Below are 24279 nucleotides of genomic sequence, written 5' to 3'. Positions count from 1 at the left end.
ACTATAATAGCTAATTGAACAAAACTATAGACTAACACAGATGGAACTATGAAAGTCAATACTATGACTGAATAAATCCATAATATATCAAAACAGAAACACAACCCGGTGGCCCAATTTATTTCAGAGATTTGTTTTTGGTTCAGACATCCATTGCAGGCATTCTTGGCCATTTTTCCTGAGGCTTTTTAAAATATGCATACCGTTATCATATTTATACCGTACCGACCGAAATGAAGAAGTATACAGCGATAAAAATTTTGGCCATATCGTCCAGCCATATGATAGAGAAACATTGCATTTTATTATTTTAAAATTTATAGGGGTGGTTTCCCAGACAGGGATTAGACTAGTCCTAGACTAAAGTAAATGTAATAGCTGTCCAAACTGAAAACAACTTGCACTGACATATTTTAAAATACATCAATGCCATTTGTTTTGCCTTAAAATGCACACAAGTAATGTTTTTTAGCAAAGTGTGTTTGTTAAATTTTTTTATATTTCATAATTAAACTAAGGCCTAGTCCTGGTTTAAGCTAATCACTGTCCAGGAAACCACCCCATAAAACATTATTTCTGAATGTTCTGTAAAAATATTGCTGTAGAAAACACAATTCACTTATTAGGTTTAGATGTTGATGATTTGTTTCATTTAAAGTCAACATTATTGTGATTAGTGTTTGTTTTAGTTGGACTCTTGACCCTTGACTTTTTGTTTACTAGTTCTTGTCTGGTTGTGTTAACTTTGTGTATATAAAACACATTTGTTATGGTAATGTAAAGTTAGTGTAATTCTGTAGCAGTTGGTAGATAAGTTGTTGTTTTAAACATTGTGTGAAAATTAAAACATGAAATTGTCATAACGTGTAAAAATGGTAGAATGTAACATTCATCTAACGTTCAGACAACACAGAAACGTTCTTAGAACGTCAAGAAAACTGGACACTTTTTATATTGGCAGAATGTTGGGAACTTTTTTGAGATTGACTTTTGATTTATGTACAACATTAAGAAAATGACTTTTGTTAGAAAAGATTCTTCCAAAGTAAGAGTTCAAAATAAAATCATAAACTAATTAAATTAATTGTATTAAAGCAACACAATTGCACTGTTGCGCTTTTCAAACTCATGTGGGAGCTGTAAGCCAATCTAACATGGAAAACTACATAGTGTTGCTTTAATATGTAAACAGTCATGTGATTGTTGTTAGTTTTACTTACTTGAGTTTTTTGGTTTCTTTAATCACAAGCTGCAGTTTCACAAGAACTTCATCTGTTGTATTTTCATATCCAATAAATGGTTTTAGATCAAGTTCATTCAAATGCTGCTCAGACATCAACAACACAAAAACTAAAGCTGCCCACTGTGAAGAGGAGAGTTTGGTCTTTCCTACTGATGAAGATCTCACATAATGTTGAATCTCCTGCAGCAGTGAATCATCACCCAGTTCATTCAGACAGTGAATCAGATTGATGGATTTCTCTGTAGACAGATTCTCATTCATCTTCTCTTTAATGTACTTAACAGTTTTCTCTTTCTTGTAGGAGCATCTTCTCATCTGTGTCAGTAGATCCTGTAAGAGAATCTGATTGGACTCCAGTGAAAGACCCAGAAGAAAACGCAGGAAAAGATCCAGATGTCCATTCTTACTCTGTAAAGATTCATCTACAGCTCGATGATGTAAATTGATTAATAAATAATCTTTTAATGATTTGTATTTTATTTTGCCCAAAACTTTAGAAAACTGATTTTCATCAAACACATTTCTGTTGTTGTTTGTGAAGGAGATGTGAGCATAAAGAGCTGCTAGATGTTCCTGGATGCTGAGATGAACAAAGCAGTAAACTTTCCCCTGATACAAACCAAACTCCTCTCTGAAGATCTGAGTACACAATCCTGAGTACACTGATGCTTCTGCTACATCAATGTCACACTCTCTCAGGTCTTCATCATAGAAGATCAGATTGCCTTTCACAAGCTGCTCAAAAGCCAGTTTCCCCAGTTTGAAGATCATGTCTTCATCTTTCTTCTCATAGTCCTTCTGATGTTTGATGTTTGTCTGAATGATCAGGAAGTGTGTGTACATTTGAGTGAGAGTCTTGGGGATCTCTCTTCTCTCTGCTTCACTCAACATTCTCTCTAGAACAGTGACTGAAATCCAGCAGAAGACTGGGATGTGACACATGATGTAGAGACTCCTGGATGACTTCAGGTGTGAGATGATTTGATCAGACAGCCACCAATTACTGATTCTCTTCCTGAAGTATTCCTCCTTCTGTGGATCAGTGAAGCCTCGTACCTCTGTGACTCGATCAACACACTCAGAGGGGATGAGATCAGCTGCTGCTGGTCTGGAGGTGATCCAGATGAGAGCAGAGGGAAACAGATTCCCCTTGATGAGGTTTGTCAGCATCACGTCCACTGAGGTTGATTCACTTACATCACACAACCTCACACTGCTGTGAAAATCCAGAGACAGACGACACTCATCCAAACCATCAAAGATGAACAACACTTTATATTCATCACTGAAGATTTCCATTTCTTTTGTTTGTGGGAAGAAAAGATGAAGAAGATCTAAAAGACTGAGTGTTTTGTTCTTCATCAAATTGATCTCTCTGAAAGGAAGTGGAAATATGAGGTGGACGTCCTGATTCTCTTTCTCTTCAGCCCAGTCCAGAATGAACTTCTGTACAGAGACTGTTTTTCCAATGCCAGCGACTCCCTTTGTCAGCACACTTCTGATGTGTTTGTCTTGTTCAGGTAAAGGTTTAAAGATGTCATTACATTTGATTGGTGTCTCCTCTGTTGTTGTTCTTCTGGATTGTGTCTCAATCTGTCTCACCTCATGTTCATTACTGATCTCTCCACTTTCACTCTCTGTGATGTAGAGCTCTGTGTAGATCTCATTCAGTAGTGTTGGGTTTCTCTTATTTGATGTTACCTCATACAAACACTCAAACTTCTTCCTCAGATTTGATCTGAATGTGTTCAGGACTTCAGCAAGATTAGACTCATGACTGTAAATTAAAAGTAATATATTAGATAAGAACAAGTTTGAGTTAAAAAGTACAGAGCAAAATGTTGTTTTTGCATCACAAAACACGGGACATAAATATGAATGGAAAATGTTTTTTTAAGTATCATGTGGTCAACCTTTTTTAGTCTCTAAAAATAAATTAAAATCCTATTATTTACCTGAAATGAGGACTCATGTTTTTATTGAAGTCTTGTAGTTTATTCCCAAATTGCTCAATCTTCCTCCCCTTACAGTCGGGTTCTGTTATGATTTGTCTGGATGGCAAGAATGAAAATGAAGAATCACTTAAAGGGCAGTTCCCATTATAACAATAACTATAAAAAATATAGTTTTAAAAACCCTTTGATTTTAAAGAGAATGGTGGAGTTCACACCACAACTATAACGATAAAGATACAAGTAAAAGTTTTTTTTAACCGATGAACGATAAACCAATGAGAGCCAATCAAATCTACTTTAATCTAAAGTGCACGCACACGCCAGCATATTTATACATTTCAATGTAAACAATTACAGCAAGTGTGGAGATTTTAATACAAAAACTGTAAATTTAATGTGTCTCTTTGCATGAATATGTCTGATAATGAAGAATAATTTCTCATCTCTTTTACAAAATACAGGATTGTAAAAAAAATGTTAAACTAAAATAATAGTAGTAAAGATATTTTATACCTGTGTGCAGGTCTTGTCTCTTCACTCTTAAACTCTATTGGATGATTCATAGACGCATCACTCTTCATAGACACACAACTGAACTCTGAATCTGATCTCTTCTGATGATCTGAACTATAACACACAACAGATTTAATACTTTACATTACTAATATTTTCTTCAAAGATTGTGATAAAAATAACACTTAAGTATGTTCCTATAATATAACTGTTATTTAATAAAGTGTTTCTATAAAGTACCTGCATCCTGGAGAAAAATCTTCATTTGTTGATGTTTGTGTTTGATCCATGATGGAGCTGCAGAGGTGAATCTGATCAATCTGATCTCCACAACTGATACTGAATGAAAATAACATTCAGACACAAACTTAAAATCAAAGAGAATAAACAGACATTATAATTCAGATAAATTAATCCTGAGTGTTGAAGAAACAACACAACTACACAACAATACATCAACACAAAATTAACACAATTTAAATTAAGAATCAGAAACAGCACAAAACTTTCAATAAATAATGCTAATATTAAGATTATTAATATTAATATTAAGAAACAATTATATAAAAAATATAAATGAATAAATCTTTAAAGAAATTTTGTCTGAAAATATATAACAATATAAAAGACTGAGCTTATATCAAGAAACATGAAAGATGTCATAAAAATGTGAGTTATTCATCAAATATTCATCTTTAAACTCTTCCTGAAATACAAGTGAAAACATTACTATTGTGTTGTTTAAAAATTAATGTCATCTTGATTTCTTTATATTCAAAACCATTACATCTTTTTGTTATTTTGACCATTTTGTTTAAATTTCTGCAAATAAATGCTTAACATTATTGAAACATAACATAAATGATGATTTAACTGAAACACAAACTTATAAACAGTAAATTCAGAAAACTGAAAATAATGTTGGAGTCTCTTAATGTTTTCAACGACTTTAAATATTGATAGATCAACTTATTGACAGTAATTTTAAGATAAGAAATGATTGAATTTAAAAGAGTGAATCTGTCCTTTAAAGAAACTATGAATGAGGAAGTAAAAAGCGTCTCATCTCACCTGAACACACCTGAACACTCGCTGTCATCACAATCTGACTGGATTCACTTTCTCAAAATACTACAACTTTTACATGAACTACACACACAAAAATACCTGTAAAGCTGTTTATACATGTTATAATAACCACTTTGATCATCGATATGTTAAGAAATCAACTCTACCTGTTTAAAATGGCGGAAGATAAACACAAAACAATTTACTTTCACTTTCATCTGTGACGTCACTATTGTATGAGGAAGTGTTTGAGGTGTTTCTCCCTCTGCTGACAGTAAACAAACATTAAACATCTGATTACAAATAATTTAACAGATTTAATTTATAAACGAGACTTAATCATTAATGTGAGTCAATATGTTTACATTCACTGCATGAAACAAAGAGCACATCAGCATTAACAATAATTCAACTCAAATCAAAATTACTCCTCTTTTGTTTAACTAATGTAAACCTAATAAAGTCATATGAGTTTAATATAATGTAGACTAAGTGATATTTTATTATTTGTGTGAACTACATTTACATTCATGTATTTATCATAGTGTGAACTTTATCAAGTGTTTGGTTTATTAAACACAGCGAGGTCTTAAAAAACACACACTTTTAGTTTAAAAGATTAAATATAATTGTGCTAACATAAACATTTCATTGAATAAAAAGACAAAATATCAAGATAATTATCAGACATTAAACATTAAAATATGTAAAGAAAACTCCGCCTCCACTGCCACCTACAGGACATTTGTGTTATTACAGTTATTCTGCAGTGTGTCATAGACAATAGAAACATTATTCACAGTTTCTTTATTTTCTCCACTGAAATCTAAAGTGTGTGTTGAATGTGCAGATGAATGAAATGTATAAGATAACTGATGGTGCTGTTCTCAGATCAGATGCAGGGACACTGAGAAACATCAACAGCAGCACATCCGGCCTGTATCAGTGCACTGCGTCAAACATCATAGGAAAGAGCACCTGTGTCCTTAACCTGCAGGTTGTAGCACGTAAGTGTGTAAGGAGAGACATTACAGACACAAAGACTGTCACATGATCAAGATATGAGGTCTGATCACAGCTCTGTCTCGTATCACAGCTCAGACACAGAGTGTGGGTCTGATCATGTTGTGGTTTTCCTTTTCCTCAAATGAAACAATCTTCAGTCTTAGGTTCTGATTTCAAGAGATAGACTTTTATTTTCCGGACAAATTAAAAGCCGAGGCCGCCCTGATTAATCCTCCCAGAACCAGTCTGGCCGGCCTGGGAGGAATCTCCAAACCAGTCTGACCCTCTGAGCCAGGCTTGGTAAATATATATGGTCTTTGTCCCTCCCCTCCATATGCTTTAACAATATGTTTCTGTTCAGGCTTGTAACTTGAAGAATCACATGACAGTCCCCAGACCAGACCAGTGTCTCCTTTCCTTGACCTATTTGACCCTTGGCTATTTGCTAATACTAAAATCCTTTGTGCCCTGAAACATGACTACACACAGCTGGATTGCAATAGCAATCCCATGGCAAACAAACTCCTGATCCACACACAGCCTAACACATAACATGCATAACTTCCTAACACATGATGCACCACACAGATGGCTTTTAAACTCCTGACTCACACACAGCATAACACATGGTAAACAAATTGCATGTGATTATAATGGTAAACTCATATTGATGTAGATTGGGATTAAAATAAACTTCTTCATAATCCCCGCTCTGAGGCTTAATTTAGCCTCACTTTTCCTGTTTATTTTAATCCGGAGTGCAGTTTCATAATTCAGCGTTTCAATTATTAATATCTTGTGGCTAAAGAAAGCCACTATACCTTACCAATTACTAAATTATGCCACTGCACTTCGAACTATGGACAATAAGACAAACATCTTTCCATTCTCATTTTGACTTGAATGTAAAAGTAAAAGAACTTAAGCCCTAAACAGTTTGTGCGCAATTGGTTTTGCGCTTACAGTTATCATTTTAGCTATGTAGAGTATATGATAAAACATCGTAAATGTAAAGTCAACGTTAATGAATCCAAGTAAAAAATAATAAAAACAAAAGTAAAGTATGCATAATAAACACAAAAGAAATGTTAAAGATTCAATATTCAAATTCAAAACGAGTAAATATAACTAATTGATACTAAATTGAAGCATAAAAACTCAAAAATTAAGTATAATAAACAAGTATAAATGTAAGTTAATTCAAATAAACAAAGTAAAGAGCAATAACCAATAATAAAACTAGGTAAAGATGGCATCAAAAACACAAATAAATGTAGATTAACTCGAATAACACAATAAAATGTGAACCACTAATATACTAAGTAAAGATTGCAACACAAATGAAAGTAAAGTACTCCAAATAAAACAATTAAATGTAAATAACCAATAATAAACTAATTAAAGATTGCATAATACACACATAAATGTAATTAATTCAAATAAACTAGTAAATGGTAAAGCATGCATAATAATTCTTGATAACAATTTAAATGAAATTTTTTCCATCCTCATCAGAGGTGCTTGAATTCTCATTTACTATTTGTAAATTCATTACTGTCTTGTAACGTAATTCCTGATAACATTCTTGTTGATTTCAAGTAAATTTTTCATCATCCTAATATTTTAACTTCCATTTGGTTCTCTAACCAGACACCTACGCCTCATTTACCCCCTAACCTTTAATTAAATTGATTCAGTATATGTTATCATGTATTTTCTAATGGCTGCATCTAGTTGTTATCCTAAGATAAATTAATGCCTTATTTGTAAACTTAATAATCTACTTTTTGATTGTAGTGCTGTACATAATTTATTTATTCTTGTATTCTTATTCTGACAAAACTTTATTAAATTCCTTATTTAGCTTAATCTCATGCCTTAATCTAATTTGGTACCCATTTGGTTGATTAACAGAATCTACATATAATTTATGATTAATTGTTGTGTTCATCCTTTTATAAAGATTCTAAATACCCTTCTTTTGTAGTGATTTCTTGTCTCCATCCTATTTAAGTACTTTTTCTCTCCCTCCTAATGTGGTCAAGCATTTTCTTTTTCTACCAATCCAAAATAATTCTCCAATCGATATTATTTGATCTTCCAATACCTTCATTGTATATGTTGCTCTGATTTGATTATATTATTCTTTTAATAGCATTTCTCTTCTCACTTTTACACCTTAAGTTATACTTTTTGATGTATTCATAATAGATCTAGAGGTTTCTTAGTTGATTCATTCAAAATTCTTGTTATTAAAACATTTCCTATTTAATTTCCTTAAGTCTATAATTCCATAAGGCTTATATTTTCTTGATTGTAATCTTACTGTACCATTCAGAATTTTTACTGTACCATTCTGAAATATCTATCCCTCCTTTTTTATTTTTAGTGTTTTGTTATTTACTTCCATTGACACAAATTTCCAAATTGTGGCCTACCAGATGTATTTTTAAACTCAGAATTTCCCAAAAGACCTAAATATTATCCAGATAAGTTGACCTTAAACTTTTTCTCGTAATCCATAAGAATTTTTGTTGAATTTATCACCCCAAAGTATGTGGACTTGAAAATGTTATTGCATTATTGAAATCTGGTTTTGCAAATATATTTCCTTAACTGTAAATATTCCCCATTTGTATCATTGTTATCTTTGGGATGTTTCCCATAAAATGTCCACCTTAAGTTCTCTGTTCAATGTCTCTATGTTTTCAGTCTTTCTTTCAGAGTCTGTTCCTTTGAAATTATTGCAGATCTTTCACTGGGCCTCGTTTAAGGCAAAAGTCCATCGCCAGGTGTAAAAAAGGACACCCCTCAAAGTGGACTCTTCCAAACTCCCCTGCCTCTATTCGCGAGTTGGACTGATCCAAAGTTGCGGTTAAGTTATGCAAAAAAGTTATCAGCGAGTGAGGCTGCAAAGATGCGCTGTAGATAGTTAATACAGTTAATTTAGTTAGAAATATCATGATTAATGGACTTTGTGGATTGTGTGTGCGTGCAACTGATTGTAAGTAGGCTATTTTCTGCATATTAGTGATTAATATATGGTTAAGAGATAAATAAGAGTGCTATCGCGGCATTACGTTCGAATGCATAATAATAATTCGGTTTGCATATTACTGTATAATGTCACTTAAATATCTTGTTTTAATGATATATAATCATACAGTGTTGTTTATCAAGAAAGTAATTAAGGCTGCTCTTATGTTATATCGTTATATATGATACCATTACCATGTGTCTTGGAACATGCCCGGGCTTGTCAGTCTGCGCTGTTAACGTGCAATATATCGCGGGCAGTATTAAAATAGCCAGTGAATAATGTTGTATTCATGTACCTTAGTTTATATTTGTTTCTTTTATGTGACATTTAATATGCTTCTTATAAGATTTAAATACTGTTTATAGATCTGTGAATGTATACTTATGCTTATTTATATTTGTATCTTGTTTATGTTTACAGAACCACACATACATGCCATTAAGAATAAATAATCAATAAGTACAGACTGGTGTGAGACCTAATGTTCTAACCGGACATCCTGCAGCTGTTCAATAAATCCGAACCAGAAAAGAAATAGTGAATAGCAATTTTACACCAGGAAGTTTAATTGACTGTAGCAATGCAAATCGTCTGTAGTAATCAGTTTCATTTTTTAATTGACTGTAGCAATGCAAATCTTCTGTAGTAATCAGTTTCGTATTTTTCAATTCAATTTCTTTTGACAATTTCTCTTTTTCACTTTTTCCTCTTGGTGCTCAAAACTTTGCTCTCCATCCGTCGGTATACTTGAATTGCTTTAACTTTGATTTGGTTTTGATGTTTTCTTCTTTCATATCATTGGCATTCTTTCTCCTTCTCTCCTTCCTACGAGCTCTGCTACATTGGCTGCTCCTCCCACTTGGACATTTCTGGGGCTGGTCTCATCCTGTCTCCCCCAGTTAGGCCCCCTGTGGCCGTGTTTGGCCTCCTCCGACCTCTCGACCCTCAGATAAGCTAGATCATCTCGCACTCATCAAGTCATGTTGTCTCATGTCCTCCTCAACTCCTTTCAGCTTTTTCTGTACACAAATAACTCAATACATAGACAATTAGTTTGTTCATATAACACTTAATTCCAGATGTTTTTACAATACGCATAGGTCTATCGGCGAATATTTCATGCAGTGTTAAAGGTGTACGGTTGTTAGTTTAGGTAAAACATAAGTTCTGTTATGATTAGTATTTTCACACATTTTGTTAAGTATGGCTTTGAGGATGATTTCTTTTATATACCTTTTTATCTACCATCCTTTGTGATTATAGATGATAGTCAAATTTTTCTTCTCTCTTGCCCGCCACATCCGTTTTTCCCTTTTTATCTCAACTCAAAATCTTTATTCTTCTCATGAATCAAATAATTTATTTTCATTCCACTTATTTCCCCCATGTACATCTATGATAATAATATTTATGACTGAGATTTCTCACTTCTTATACAATCTAAAAAGATCTCCTGACACTCTGAGGCCCTTTTTAGCTTCCACATCTGTTTGTCCATGCTGGCAAAATCAACTGTTCTCCTGTGTCCCTATAACTCAATGACAACCAATCAGTTTATCAACTTTTTAGCATTAATCAACCAAATTAACTTTCCGCATGTTGTAATAGTAGTTCATCCATTCTAAACCTGTATAATATTTTCCCTTATAATTAAATACGTAAATGCAAGTATCTACTTCTTATGCAAATCATAATTCACAGTAAAAATGTTTATCAAATGAAGAAACACTTGTAAGCAAAGTCTGTAATTTTTTGGATCATCAATCTTTTCTTGTCATTAATTGCTCTTAAATCGTGACTAGATACAATTTAGATTTATTTCCTTAAATCGTTTGTTTGTTACAATAATTAGTTATTTCTTTTTTCTATTCTCACAGCTTTTTCTTGTTTACCTTTTATAGTATCCTATGGTGTTTTTTCAATTTATTTCTTTTATCTATTTTATTTTCCTTTCTGCCATAGCTGTTCTATGCCATTTATTTTTGCTTTTTAGCTTAGTACCATCATTCTAGTTCTAACTTCCTTTGTAGATACCAAAAAAAAAACAATTTTCATTATGCATTTCTTCCTGTCAGATTAATAGGAGTCTAATTTGATTTCAGAACAGGTAGTCACACCTAACAACATAAGTTCTTGATCAGCCTTTAAATTTGTCTAGCTGATTTTCTCATAAAGATTGTCTGTGTCCCTATAGTAACAGGGTCTTTTGCTAAACATTGAACGGCTGTTTACTCTTTCCCCTTTTTCACTCAAAGGCTCGTATGAAGATGAAAAAGTTCAGTGTCCAGTGAAGTGTTGTCCAGTTTCTCTTGCCTCCAAGAACATTATTGTCTTTGTGAGTCTTTCTGGACTCCACTCAGTCTTTTTTTTTCTGAACATTGTGCAGTGCCCCCTTCACTGCTTCATATAGTCCCATTCATATAGGATGTGTCCACAGTTTAGTTTATGAGTTGCTCCTCTCTCTGCAACTCCAACACTTTGATGTCACACAGTTTTTGCCATTGTCTTTTCATCGCCAGCTTTTATTCACTTTCTTGAATGTCAAAGGATGGGAATGATCAGCCCACAAGGTTTCAGCTTGACCCACGCAAAATATTGCCTTTTGATTTAAAATAAAATTTATTTTGTGACCACCTTCCATCATCAGATGAAGACTCCTCCTCATTTTGTAATAATTTATCTTTGTATAATTTATCTGTGTCATTTTTATTTTTCTCTTTATTTCCACCTTTAATAACTTGTTTTTTTTCTCTAATTTGTTGTTTTTCTTTCAAAGCTTCGCTTCTGTATTTCTGCTAGATTTTGCTTAATCCCACAATTCCCTCGAGCTATGGGAGTTGACCTTCCCCCTCCCTCTCTCTCTCTCTCTCTCTCTCTTTCTCCCTTTGAGCATTTCTTTGTCTGTTAATTATCTCCTCTTATCTTTCATTAGTTTATATTTTTATTTAGTTGTATTTCTCCTCACACAATGCCACATCAAATGTTTCCTCATTTGAACATCCAATTATTCTATTTTCTAATTCTCCACACAACAGTTGTTTAATCCTTATTTTTTCATTAATGTGACTGCCATAATCTTTTCTTTGCAATATAACACACCTTATATTTTATAATTATTTCTCATTTAACCACTTCACAAACTTATTGTTTTTATTTGTCCAATTTATGTATTCTCCAAATATTTACTTAGATTTCCAATGTGTCTTTAAAATAAAATTTCCTTTATAATATTTTGTAGTGTTGTCAAATAGAATCAAATACCATCACCAACATCTGTCCTTTTTTGGACAAGCAATCTTTTCCTATTGAGCACATTGTTTTTTATTTTAATCAATCCTTTAAATGAATTATTTAATTTCTAGAAGTAGCTGTATACTTCACTGTAATAACCAGGTGGGTAATCGGGAGAACCGGGAGAATTCCCGGTGGGCCGCTTCACTTTTGGGCCAGTCAAGTTTTTTTTTTTTTTTACATTTGTCACGTTAGTGAATCTTCTCTTAAATGACACTTCATACATTTAGCATTGACACTGCAGCGCGCAGTCTCTGCATGGGTTGTACCATGTGAGGGAGTTTTCCCCTCCCCTCCCACAGAGTTGGTTCGGTCCATAGCGCGTCCAAGCTGGGCCGGCCCTAGTCTCGCCGGCCCTAGCCAGACCTTCAATACTGAAGTTTGTGGGCGTGACGTCTGCGGCTGAGACTAGGCCGGCCCTACCGTAACAATACGCGTCTGAGAGGAGGAGGGCGTAAAAAAACAGGTTGAAGAAAAAAATCCATTAGAGGATGATGCTGCCAAATGTGCCAAACTTACAGATTTATTTTCAAGAGGACAACAACAGGTAACTTAAAGAGAAATAAGCCTAGTAATAGGGCTGCACGATTAATCGTTTTTAAACCGAAATCGCGATGTGAATGGATGCGATTTTCGAATCGCAAGAAATGCGATTATTTCGATTCAAAACTATTAAAAATAACAATCATCTAGTACGCAGTTTTTGACAGTTCGCTTCATGCGCATTTTACGTTTGTTGCAGTTTAGACCAATAGAGTGCATGAACACTGAGGTGCTGACTACACGTCATCACACCATTTGGAAAACATGAGCGCGAGCAGCAGTTCAACTCCTCAACAAAGTGTACGGCCATATGATTTCCGCGATGCGGAAAACACGGACAGAATCGCGAAATGCATACAAATGGAATTAACTGCACAACGCGGAATGTCATGAAGTTGGCAGAATTTGGATTCAGTCATTTTAAAAACGCATTATAACTCATTAACCGGCAAATGAAAGGACAGAAATGCGTGAAAACATTTCCCTTTTGTGTAATGTTGGACTGAAAGAAAGGTGTATATACGTCCGTTTCTCGTCATGCATCACAAACAATGACAAGCGCCTCATCAGACTATAAGCAGGTTTCATTAAAGCCCGGAACACAGCAGACGAAACAGGTACATTATACTTTCTTGCACGCGCACATCTGCACCGCTTTGAATATTTACAGGCATGAGGGTTCATGAAGCGCGCACACAGAGAGCAGACAGCACACGCGTGATCACTAAACTTAAGTTTTCTTTCTTGTCTAAGTGAACATAAACAGCTGGATGTTTATCTGTATATTGAAGCAGAGCAGTTTTAAAGCTTTCTTGTGTCTTAAAGTGACAGTAACCTGGTGCTTTCTGTGTCAGAAATGTTTATTACACACCAGAAATAAAAATCAGTCCTTACTCTTAACTGAACAAGCTTCTGCAGCTCCACATTTAAAATCCTACAGTGAGGACTGTGCAGTGTTTTATTTGTATTTTTTGCTTATGTTAAATCATAGATTCTAATAACTTATATATTTACATTTATTACAGATGCCTGAAAAGTAAAACAAGAGGAGTATAGGCTTTTGACTAAAAGAAAAAACTAAACATTTGCTTGTCAGATGCATTGTTGTAGTGACAGCCAAAATACATTGGCCTATATGTTATTTTAAATAAAACTTTCAAAAAAAAAATGTACACTTTTTTTTTTTTTTAATGTTCTTAGATTAAAAAAAAGTTTGTCTGCAGAATAGCAAAGTCCTGCAGACAACTTGGTACAATGTTTAAGAGGTTTTAAATAAACAGTAGCACAGCATCTTTCTTTGGTGCTATTAAAACCACCACAACAAACCTGGATGTACCTCTTTTATTATATACTAATGAATCGCACTTTAAATCGCGAATCGCAATTTTGATCAGAAAAATCGCAATTAGATTTTTTTCTCCGAATCGTGCAGCCCTACCTAGTAATGATTAGCATTAGCAACGTAATAATTCGGCTAATAACGTTACCGTTGTCAAACTATTTACAAGCCAAACATTTTTTTTTTAGTTAAAATATTAGCCTTGTGTATACATGGCGATTCATAGACTTTGCAAATATTATGCAAGCAGCTTCTGAGCAACAGATAAGCCAGTTCCCCGCTGAAAATGGTCAAAAATGACCAGTCGAAAAAAAGCTTATAAATCACTTGTTATGCTATATATTTACCCAATATTGGATTCAAAATTTTTTTGTCAAATTCTTTTCTTTTTCAATTAGGACTGGGTTTTATATTTCTATTTGCATCTGATTAATCATAGCCCTCATCGCATTAGCAATGCTAATAATTTATCAACCTTTTCTTGTGGAATAGACTCCAAAAAGGGCTGGATTATTTTTTACCCATAATGGGTAAATTGGACAGAACACGCTGCTGGGTTAAAAATTGACCCAATGCTGGGTTATTATAATCCATGCATGGTTGCATAACAACAATCCAAAATTGGGTTATTTTTAACCCAGCATGTGTTCTGTCCAATATTTACCCATTATGGGTAAAAAAATAACACAGCCTTTTTTAGAGTTTAGAGGAATATTTTTGTTTCTCATCTTAAGTGAAATATTATTTAACTTTTACCTTATTTGTTTAACCATGATATTAATAGAAACTATAGTAAGAGCTGAACTGTTGCTTTTTATTTATCCAGTTTGAAAAAAGTGCTAATTTGGAATAACACTATGGAAAAAGTGGGCCGGTCTTGGGTCTGAAACTCCCGGGCTGAAAAATGGCCCCACTCCGGTCCTGGTAATAACTAATATTTTGGCTACAATACCTCAGAACCACAATGTCTTCAACTCTAATCTTTAATACCCAGCATTTATAACTGTCTCTTATCCGTATACTCATATTCACATACTTTCAAACTTTATCCCCTTTTTTTATAGTTTTAAACAATCTTCACTCCTGTAACACAACACCTCTCTGTGGGCTCTTTAGAGCCACAGGAGAAAGACACACCCACTGCTCCCTCAGCCCCCACTCTTTCCATCTCAGACATTCACACACAGACTCATTGTATCACAGACACATTGCATTCTCACACAAATAAAATAACACAACTCTATCTAGACTACCTGGCCAAGTTCATCTTTCCACTACACTTCAGTCGACATGGAAAAGATTCACTTACACAATTTACCAATCCGACATGACAAATAAAACAAAAACAATAGCTCTAATCAGCCCGGGCGTTTCAAAAGAACAAGACAAATAACACATAGACCGTACCTGACCTACAGGATTTGAGTACTCTTCTCTCCGAACCCCAACGTGTCTGCCCCGACACGGTAACACTCAGGTTCGCGAAACTTCTTAGGCATTTTCTCAACTTAACATTAAATCTTTATCCAAGCCACTCAACGACAAAAATAAAACTCATTCACTCAATAAACCATCATCTGTCCTAGCACACCTTCCTTTTGAAAATGAAACCCTTTATTCTTATCATTTAATCTAGTAATCTTTAATTTCCCCTTTTTATTCTTAAATTTGGAAGAGCATTTGTGATTTGACCCCCACGAGCCATCTCAGGTGAACAATACAATCTTTTAACAAGCAAAACTGCTCATCTCTGTAGGTGGCCACCTGATTGCATTGTCCATTGAGAAAGCCAGCTGTGGTCTCAGGTTCTGTGCTCTTTTTGATGTCCCATCTGGTGTCAATTGTTTTTACCAAACCTTAAATTTCAAATGTATGTTTGATAACCTATAAACCAAATTGTTAACCCAACCATTTTTCAGTAATAACCAATTAGCATTTATTTATTTATTTATTTATTTTTTAGGGCTCATTCTTCCACACTCTAACACAGTAGTCACCCTACACTCACAGGACACACCTCCCTTAACAGCCCAACTGCCCAAGGGAAAGTCTCTCCCTGCTTGCCAGATGCAAGTTCACATTTCTCTCACTAACACACAAACTGCAGCTGCATACACACTCAAACACAAATTATTAAATAATTACACAATAGTCACTGCACTTCCCCGACGTAACGACTTTTGCGTGTCCTTTTTTTTACATTAACCAATTAAACAATCAGTAATCCACTTCCTCGACATAATGATTTAAACTTTTAACTTCAAATTAAACCAAATTAAACCTCTACGTTATACACTTCCCCGACAAACGTAGCATATGCAACCTTGCATACAAACTCGCGTTCTCTTAACTTAAAATCTGTTTCAATTCACCCTGATCATCAAAGCCAAAGTAACTTAATACAGATTCATGCATGCATGCCTTATAAGAGATTGTACCCTTGAAATCAAAACCCAGTTCACACAGGTATGGTTCTTAAATTTAGAAGAGCTTACATTTCTCACCACGTTGAGCAAAGTCTGGCCAACAACACAAACCTAATAAATAAGCAAAAAGTGCTTACCTTATATATGGCCATACGCTGTTTGTGTTGCTCGTCAGGTTCGCCCAGGTGGTGCGACTGTCCAGCTCTTTTCTATCCCGGGTTTCGGCACCAAATGTTGTGGTTTTCCTTTTCCTCCAATGAAACGCTCTTCAGTCTTTGGTTTTGATTTCAAGAGATAGACTTTTATTTTCCGGACAAAATAAGAAGCCGAGGCCACCCTGGTGAATCCTCCCAGAATCAGAGTGGAGTTCCGGGAGGACTCTCCAAATCAGTCTGACCCTCTGAGCCAGGCTTGGTAAATATATATGGTCTTTGTTCCCTCCCCTCCATATGCTTAAACAATATGTTTCTGTTCAGGCTTGTAACTTGAAGAATCACATGACAGTCCTCAGACCACTGTCTCCTTCCCATGACCTATTTGACCCTGGGCTATTTGCTAATACTAAAACCCTTTGTGCCTTTCCAGATGGCTCTTTAAACTACCATGAAACCTGAATACACACCGCTGTTCTTAAATCCACACAGATGGCTTTTAAACTCCTACCACATACATAAGGCATATGTTTTTAAACTCCTGACCCACACCCAGCATAACACATGACATAATGCATAACTTCATGGTAAACAAATTGCATGTGATTATAATGGTAAACTCATATTCATGTAGATTGGGATTAAAATAAACTTCTTCACCAGGCGCCGCCATTTCCACCATTTAGAAGTTCAGCTGCCGCCAGCCAATAATTTCCTAAGCCAAATTGAGCTGATAAAGTTTGGCTGAGCCGGCTAGAATTATTTGCATCAAATAATAATTCTATCACATAGAGGCATACACACACAAAATATATAAACCAAAACACGAGATCTATTTTCCGACTGGTTTCATAACAGCACAGTCTTGTGCTCACTCGTTGCTAAGATACACAGAGGCCGTTTCTCAATCCAAAGGTTGCAGCCTGCGGAGGTCGCATATGAAGGCTGCATACGTCATCAAGTCTGGTTTATTTAAGTTAACTGAGCATTATATTCGCAAGCCATACGCATATTTACGATTAACTAAGAATAAACTTTATAATTGTTAATATTTTGAAATAAGACAGGCAGCGTAAAAATGCGACCTCCGGAGGCTGCAGTCTTTGTATTGAGAAACGGCCAGAGACTCACAGGGATGACGACCAATTAAAATTGCTATAGAAGAAGCGATGCATTTTTTTCTCACACTGATCTAAATGGCGGAAAAAAGCAAGCAAAGTCATTTTGATCTCACTTCTCACATACTTTCCTAATTCCTTCTTACGTTTTTTTTAACTTAGACCTACCCAGACTTTTGTTAAATCTTCAGGGCACGGTTGCACAAACCTGAATCAAAGTTTGATGTTATGAACCAAATATTCTGGAACGGAGAGATTTTTAGCACTGAACGTGATATAACTGCAGTAACAAACCATCGTTTCCACATTGCTAATTCACGACGCATGATTCAGTGTACATTGAAGTGAAATGTGCAAAACTTTGTCCAAAATAATACTGATAACAGTGTGTGTTTATATTACAGTTTTTCTCAGTCTCATTTTCTCATCACCTGGAAAGATTGAGATCTAGTTAATCAGTATAACATATACATCTGTAGACATGAACCCCATTCACACAGACCTCTGGTCCCAGAAAATACCCGTAAAATTGCCAGACAAGTGTCTGTGTGAACAAAAACTCGTTCTGTTAATCTTCTGGGATCGTTGCCGGAAAGAGGACCTAGTAAGATACGCGGTAACCCTCTGTGTGAACAAGAAGCCGCAAGAATGCCGTAATGGGCGTGTCGAAGTGAGGACGCGCGTGTCATCATCACAACACAAGTTATGGTTCAGCTCCTTACAACGAGATAACATGCATATAAACATTCACCAAGAGAAATGTTGCAAACTAGATTGAAGCAGTTATCAGAAAATGATAAATGAGACGCATAAACAATGACGCACGTGCCGTAGTGAGGACGCGCTTGTCATGGCAACATGAAGTTGGTTCAACTCTTTAAAATGAGTGATTTACAACATTCACGACGAGAAATGTCAGCAAACTGGACTGAAGCAGATATCAGGTAAGTTAGCTTATTACTTACTGCGTTGAAACGGAGATCATTCAGCAGCATAAAAGAATATCGCGTCACATGCTCATTTGAGCTATAATACACGAAAATACCCGCAAGTCATCCCAACAAGATAATATCGTTCAGCTCCTCAAAATGCGGGTTTTAAATGCATATAAACAATCATGATGAGAAATGTCTGAAAACTGTATCAAAGCAGAAATCAAGGAGCTCGTCAAATATCCACTCTGAAGCTGAGATCATTCACCAGAATAGAACTGTGCGTTCACGCGCTCCTTTATAATCTTATCATAAACAAAAATGCACACGAGTTGTTTCTGGAGAGAGAAATAATATATAATATGTAGTGATAGACCGATATATCGGCCAGCCGATATATCGGGCCGATATTTGCGAGTTTTATGCGTATCGGCATCGGCCGATACATGGCTGCCGTGTTTGCCGGTTTTTCCGGCATAATTTACAGACAGAGTGCTGGAACCCGCAAGCGATTGCAGGTCATGTGACTAAAAACAACCAACCTTTTCACGACAACATTGAAAGCTCGGCTTAACAGCTGATCATAGCTGAACAAAGTGGTTTTTTTTCATCTCTATGGGGCGGTTTCCTGGACAGGGATTAGACTAGTCCTAGACTACAATAAATCATCTCTTTTTAACAACATGCCATTTTTTACATAATTTTTATGATGTAAATTGAGTGAGCAAAACCAGTATCGGCTCCAAATATCGGCTCAAGAAAATCGGCAGCCTGTATCGGTCATCGGCTAAGGCTGATGAAACAAAAATCGGTATCGGCATCGGCACTGTAAAATCCATATCGGTCGATCCCTAATAATATGCAAACTTCAGACGCTGCGTAGAAGAGAGGGTGGGACTTTCAACAGGTCACGTGTCTTTCCGGGACCATCACATATGCCGGGTTAACTTGGCAGTGTGAATGAATAAAATATCAAGCGGTCCCGTAAAATTCCAGGATGCCTGTGCCGTGTATCTTACGGAATATGTGTGTGAAAAGAGCTATGTAGTGGCAGCTTCAGCCATTTGCAGCTATGAAAAGTTTGGCGGCTGCAGCAGTCATTTAGGTTTTGGCTGAGCCGGCTAGCCAGTCAATAACTTCATCAGCCAGCCATTATTCTCAGGCTCAGGCTTCGGGCTCTAATCCTGACAGACAATTTAAGTTGAATAACAGAAAATAAACAGATGCACTCTGAGCAACTAAAGGAAAGTTTACACACACATGATTTGTATTAACAAAGTCTGATTAATTTGGAAATATTGCCTTGTGTATGCGAACTGAACCAACATTGTAGCCATGTAACCCCCAGTTTCAAAACAAATCAATCGATCTACAGGTCTGAAAACACCCTAAAATTAACTTTTATGATCCACTTTCAATGTTGACTAGTGTCTATAAATCCATTACAGATGTTATGATCTCTATATAGTCTCACTATAATCTATATGTGATTTCTGTCTGAACATCAGATCACAAACTTACCTCAGTATCTTCAGTTTACAGTCAGGATTCTTCAGTACATCAGAGATCAGCTTCACTCCTGAAACTGTGAGTTTATTATAAGACAGATCCAGATGTGTCAGGTGTGATGGGTTTGATCTCAGAGCTGAAGTCAGCGCAACACAACCTTCATCTGTAATATCACACCACTGCAACCTGTAAAGAACAAAGACTTTGTGTAAATTATGCAAAACTACAAACACAAATCTGTAACCTCCATCTCTTCATGTAATGTTCCTCTTTCAATCCCTCAGTAACTGAGACACTGTGTGTTTAAATGTCAAATAAATCCATCACACAGCTGACTATTAGTGTTAGATGTCCTAAACCACATGAACATTTCTTCATAAATCTGTATTGAGTTCATGACTCACACTGAATACATGATCTTATTTCCTCAAGTGTTTGTATTCATAATGGACAAGATGTTGTTTGACTCTCAGCTAACAGAGAAAAGTTCTAAGAACGTTCCCTGAAAGTTCCCCAAAAACGTTCTGCCAACATAAAAAGTGTTCAGTTTTCTTGATGTTCTAAGAATGTTTCTGTGTTGTCTGAACGTTAGATGAATGTTACATTCTACCATTTTCAAACGTTATGTTAATGTCATGTTTTAATGTTCACACAATGTTTAAAACAACAACTGTTTTATAGACTTATTTGCTTGTTATGTAAATGATAGAGTAGGACTGGACAATAATTCAATATCAATATATCTCGCTATATAATATTTTTCGATAACAGTGATATGGTTTCTAAACACATTTCCAATATTTCGATACATTACGGCGTCCTGTGGCCGTTTACATGTCACATGTAAAAACGCATGTTAAACACAGGTCAAGAGGCTACTTCCCTCTTTAACGTGTGGTGTCTTGTAGTTAAAGGACAAGTTTGGAATTTTACACTTAAAGGCCTGTTTTCAGATTGTTTATGATGAAATAGAATGGTTTTGTCAGAAATTTGGACATATGATGCTGGCCAGAGAATTTCTGGGTGTTTCTTGTATCACCTCACACCTCTACAATGGGTTTAATGGTGCACTGGAACAATTATTCCTAAAATGCATTAAACAGGTGAGTTTACAACAACGTTAAACTCACCGAATGGTCAGGGGTGTTCACTGATATGCTCACACAAAAATCGCTGCAAAAGATGCTTTCCAACAGGTGTTTTAGCATTCGTTGTAAACTTGTGGACCTATTTTTCCAAACGCCTCACAGCCATACATTCTTCCATTGAGAGCTTGAATAATAGACACTCCAGCCCAGGTGGTGGCGATAATTCGTCTTTGCCAATACGCACAACCGGCGCAACGTCATAGAATGTCTCTGAACAGGTTCACGCCCATTTTTGGGGGAAATCGCACTAGACGTTCCATTGGCTTCCATTCAAAATAGCGGAACAAAGCAACCTTCGTACACAGCCGGCAGGCGTAAATAACTTATGAAATCACTCAGATTAAACATGTTGAGTAATTATCTGTCCACCCTGCCGGCTATAGAGCGCGAAAGATAAATTAACATATTTAATTTGGTCAATATAAAAACATGTCTCTTTCATTCTCCCAGCATCAAATTTGTGTAACAACGCTCCCTATTGGCTAGAGGTGTCTTACCCGGACATTTACTCGTACCTCATCGAGTCAACAGGGAAGCAAGTGAATGATTTTACTTCGTATTTGAAAGTTACGTCGTATTTATTTATTATGTCTTTATATTTAGAGTAATGAGTGCACTTTTCCGTCCAGCCATACAACTAACTGGCTTAGCAATATTTCCAGCAATCACTGGATGGCGTTGTTACACAAAATTTGACGCTGTGAGAATGAAAGGGACATGTTTTTATATTGACCAAATTAAATGTGTTAATGTACCTTTCGGGCTCTATGGCAGGCAGGATGGACAGATAAATACTCAACATGTTTAATCTGAGTGATTTCATAAGTTATTTACGCCTGCCGGCTGTGTAAAAACGTTGCTTTGTTCCGCTATTTTGAATGGAAGCCAATGGAAGCGCTGCTTTATTATCCCCCGAAAAGGGGCGGTGACGAAATTTACAGTCAAGTTCCCGGATGTGCCGGTGAGTTTCACGTCTGTGTAAACGAAAGTTTAATGCATTTTTAGGAAGGATTGTTCCAGTGCACCTATGCAGCTATTGTAAGGGTGGGAGGTGAAACAACAAACACCCGAAAATTCTCGGGCCACCATCATATGTCCAAATTTCAGTCAAAACCGTTCTATTTCACCATAAACAATCTGAAAACAGGGCTTTAAGTGTAAAATACCGAACTTGTCCTTTAAGCAACCATGAGCCGCAATCTCCGGGACGACAAGCAAATAGATTGCGTCAAATCATATCATTGTCACCACCATGCGATCAATTAATCTATTCGGGACTTTGGAGTGTTTGCTCAGAGAAGAGCTGTCAGTCACTCAGAAGTACGAGAAGGAGGTGTGGGGTTAGTTGGCATCAAGTCACAGCTTCCAATGACGACATCATATAGAGAGGGAGAACAGGAGATGTAATAAACACAAACTAGAAATGTCCCCAAGCCTGTTTGAGTTTGAGACCCCTGCATTACAGCATTTATACTGACATTCAGGGTGCACTTATAATATTATTCAGCTGAGCCTGAAAGTTTGTTTTACTGGACAGTGATATAACTTTTTTGTATGAAGGATAAACACGAATTAAAAGTGAACATTAATATATTTATCGCTTTTTTATTTTAAATATGATTTAGTTTTATAGGAGAAGGTTTCATTGGACATTTTTTTTTCAGAGGTTTGTTTTTGGTTCAGACATCCATTGCAGGCATTCTTGGCAGTTTTTCCTAAAGCTTTTTTAATATGCATACCGTTATCAGATTTATACCGTACCGCCCGAAATTAAGAAGTTTATCATGATAAAAATTTTGTCCATATCGTCCAGCCATATGATAGAGAAACATTGCATTTTATTATTTTAAAATTTATAGGGGTGGTTTCCCAGACAGGGATTAGACTAGTCCTAGACTAAAGTAAATGTAATAGCTGTCCAAACTGAAAACAACTTGCACTGACATATTTTAAAAGACATCAAAGCCCTTTGTTTTGCCTTAAAATGCACACAAGTAATGTTTTTAGTAAGGTGTGTTTGTTAAAACAATTTATATTTCATAATTAAACTAAGGCCTAGTCCTGGCTTAAGCTAATCCCTATCTGGGAAACCACCCCATAAAACATTATTTCTGATTGTTCTGTAAAAATATTGCTGTAGAAAACACAATTCACTTATTAGGTTTAGATGTTGATGATTTGTTTAATTTAAAGTCACCATGGTATTGATTAGTGTTTGTTTTAGTTGGACTCTTGACCCTAGACTTTTTGTTTACTAGTTATTCCCGGGTTCTGTTAACTTTGTGTATATAAAACACATTTGTTATGGTAATGTAAAGTTAGTGTAATTCTGTAGCAGTTGGTAAATAAGTTGTTGTTTTAAACATTGTGTGAAAATTAAAACATGAAATTGTCATAACGTTTGAAAATGGTAGAATGTAACATTCATCTAACGTTCAGACAACACAGAAACGTTCTTATAACGTCAAGAAAACTGGACACTTTTTATATTGGCAGAATGTTGGGAACTTTTTTGAGATTGACTGCTGATTTATGTACAATATTAAGAAAATGAATTTTGTTAGAAAAGATGCTTCCAAAGTAAGAGTTCAAAATAAAATCATAAAATAATTAAATTTATTGTATTAAAGCAACACAATTGCACTGTTGCGCTTTTCAACCTCATGGGGGAGCCGTAAGCCAATCTAACATGGAAAACTACATAGTGTTGCTTTAATATGTAAACAGTCATGTGATTGTTATAGTTGATAGTTTTACTTACTGAAGTTTTTTGGTTTCTTTAATCATAAGCTGCAGTCTCACAAGAACTTCATCTGCTGTATTTTTATCTCCAATAAATGGTTTTAGATCAAGTTCATCCAAATGCTGCTCAGACGTCAACAACACAAAAACTAAAGCTGCCCACTGTGAAGAGGAGAGTTTGGTCTCTCCTACTGATGAAGATCTCACATAACGTTGAATCTCCTGCACCAGTGAATCATCACCCAGTTCATTCAG

The 24279-nt window shown here is 35.6% G+C and overlaps 1 protein-coding gene across 1 annotated transcript in view; it reads right to left on the bottom strand.

Annotated features, from left to right (window-relative positions):
- Positions 1-1216: 1216 nt before the first annotated feature.
- LOC141361726 (protein NLRC3-like) overlaps positions 1217-24279 on the bottom strand; it is a 261228-nt gene continuing 238165 nt past the window's right edge. The window contains exon 8 of the mRNA XM_073863424.1: positions 1217-3020. Within this exon, the coding sequence (XP_073719525.1) occupies positions 1217-3020 (1804 nt within the window). The remainder of the gene's footprint in view (positions 3021-24279) is intronic.

Source organism: Misgurnus anguillicaudatus, chromosome 24 (genome assembly GCF_027580225.2).
Source record: "Misgurnus anguillicaudatus chromosome 24, ASM2758022v2, whole genome shotgun sequence".
Lineage (NCBI taxonomy): Eukaryota > Metazoa > Chordata > Actinopteri > Cypriniformes > Cobitidae > Misgurnus > Misgurnus anguillicaudatus.
This window is presented reverse-complemented; position numbering and strand designations above follow the sequence as displayed.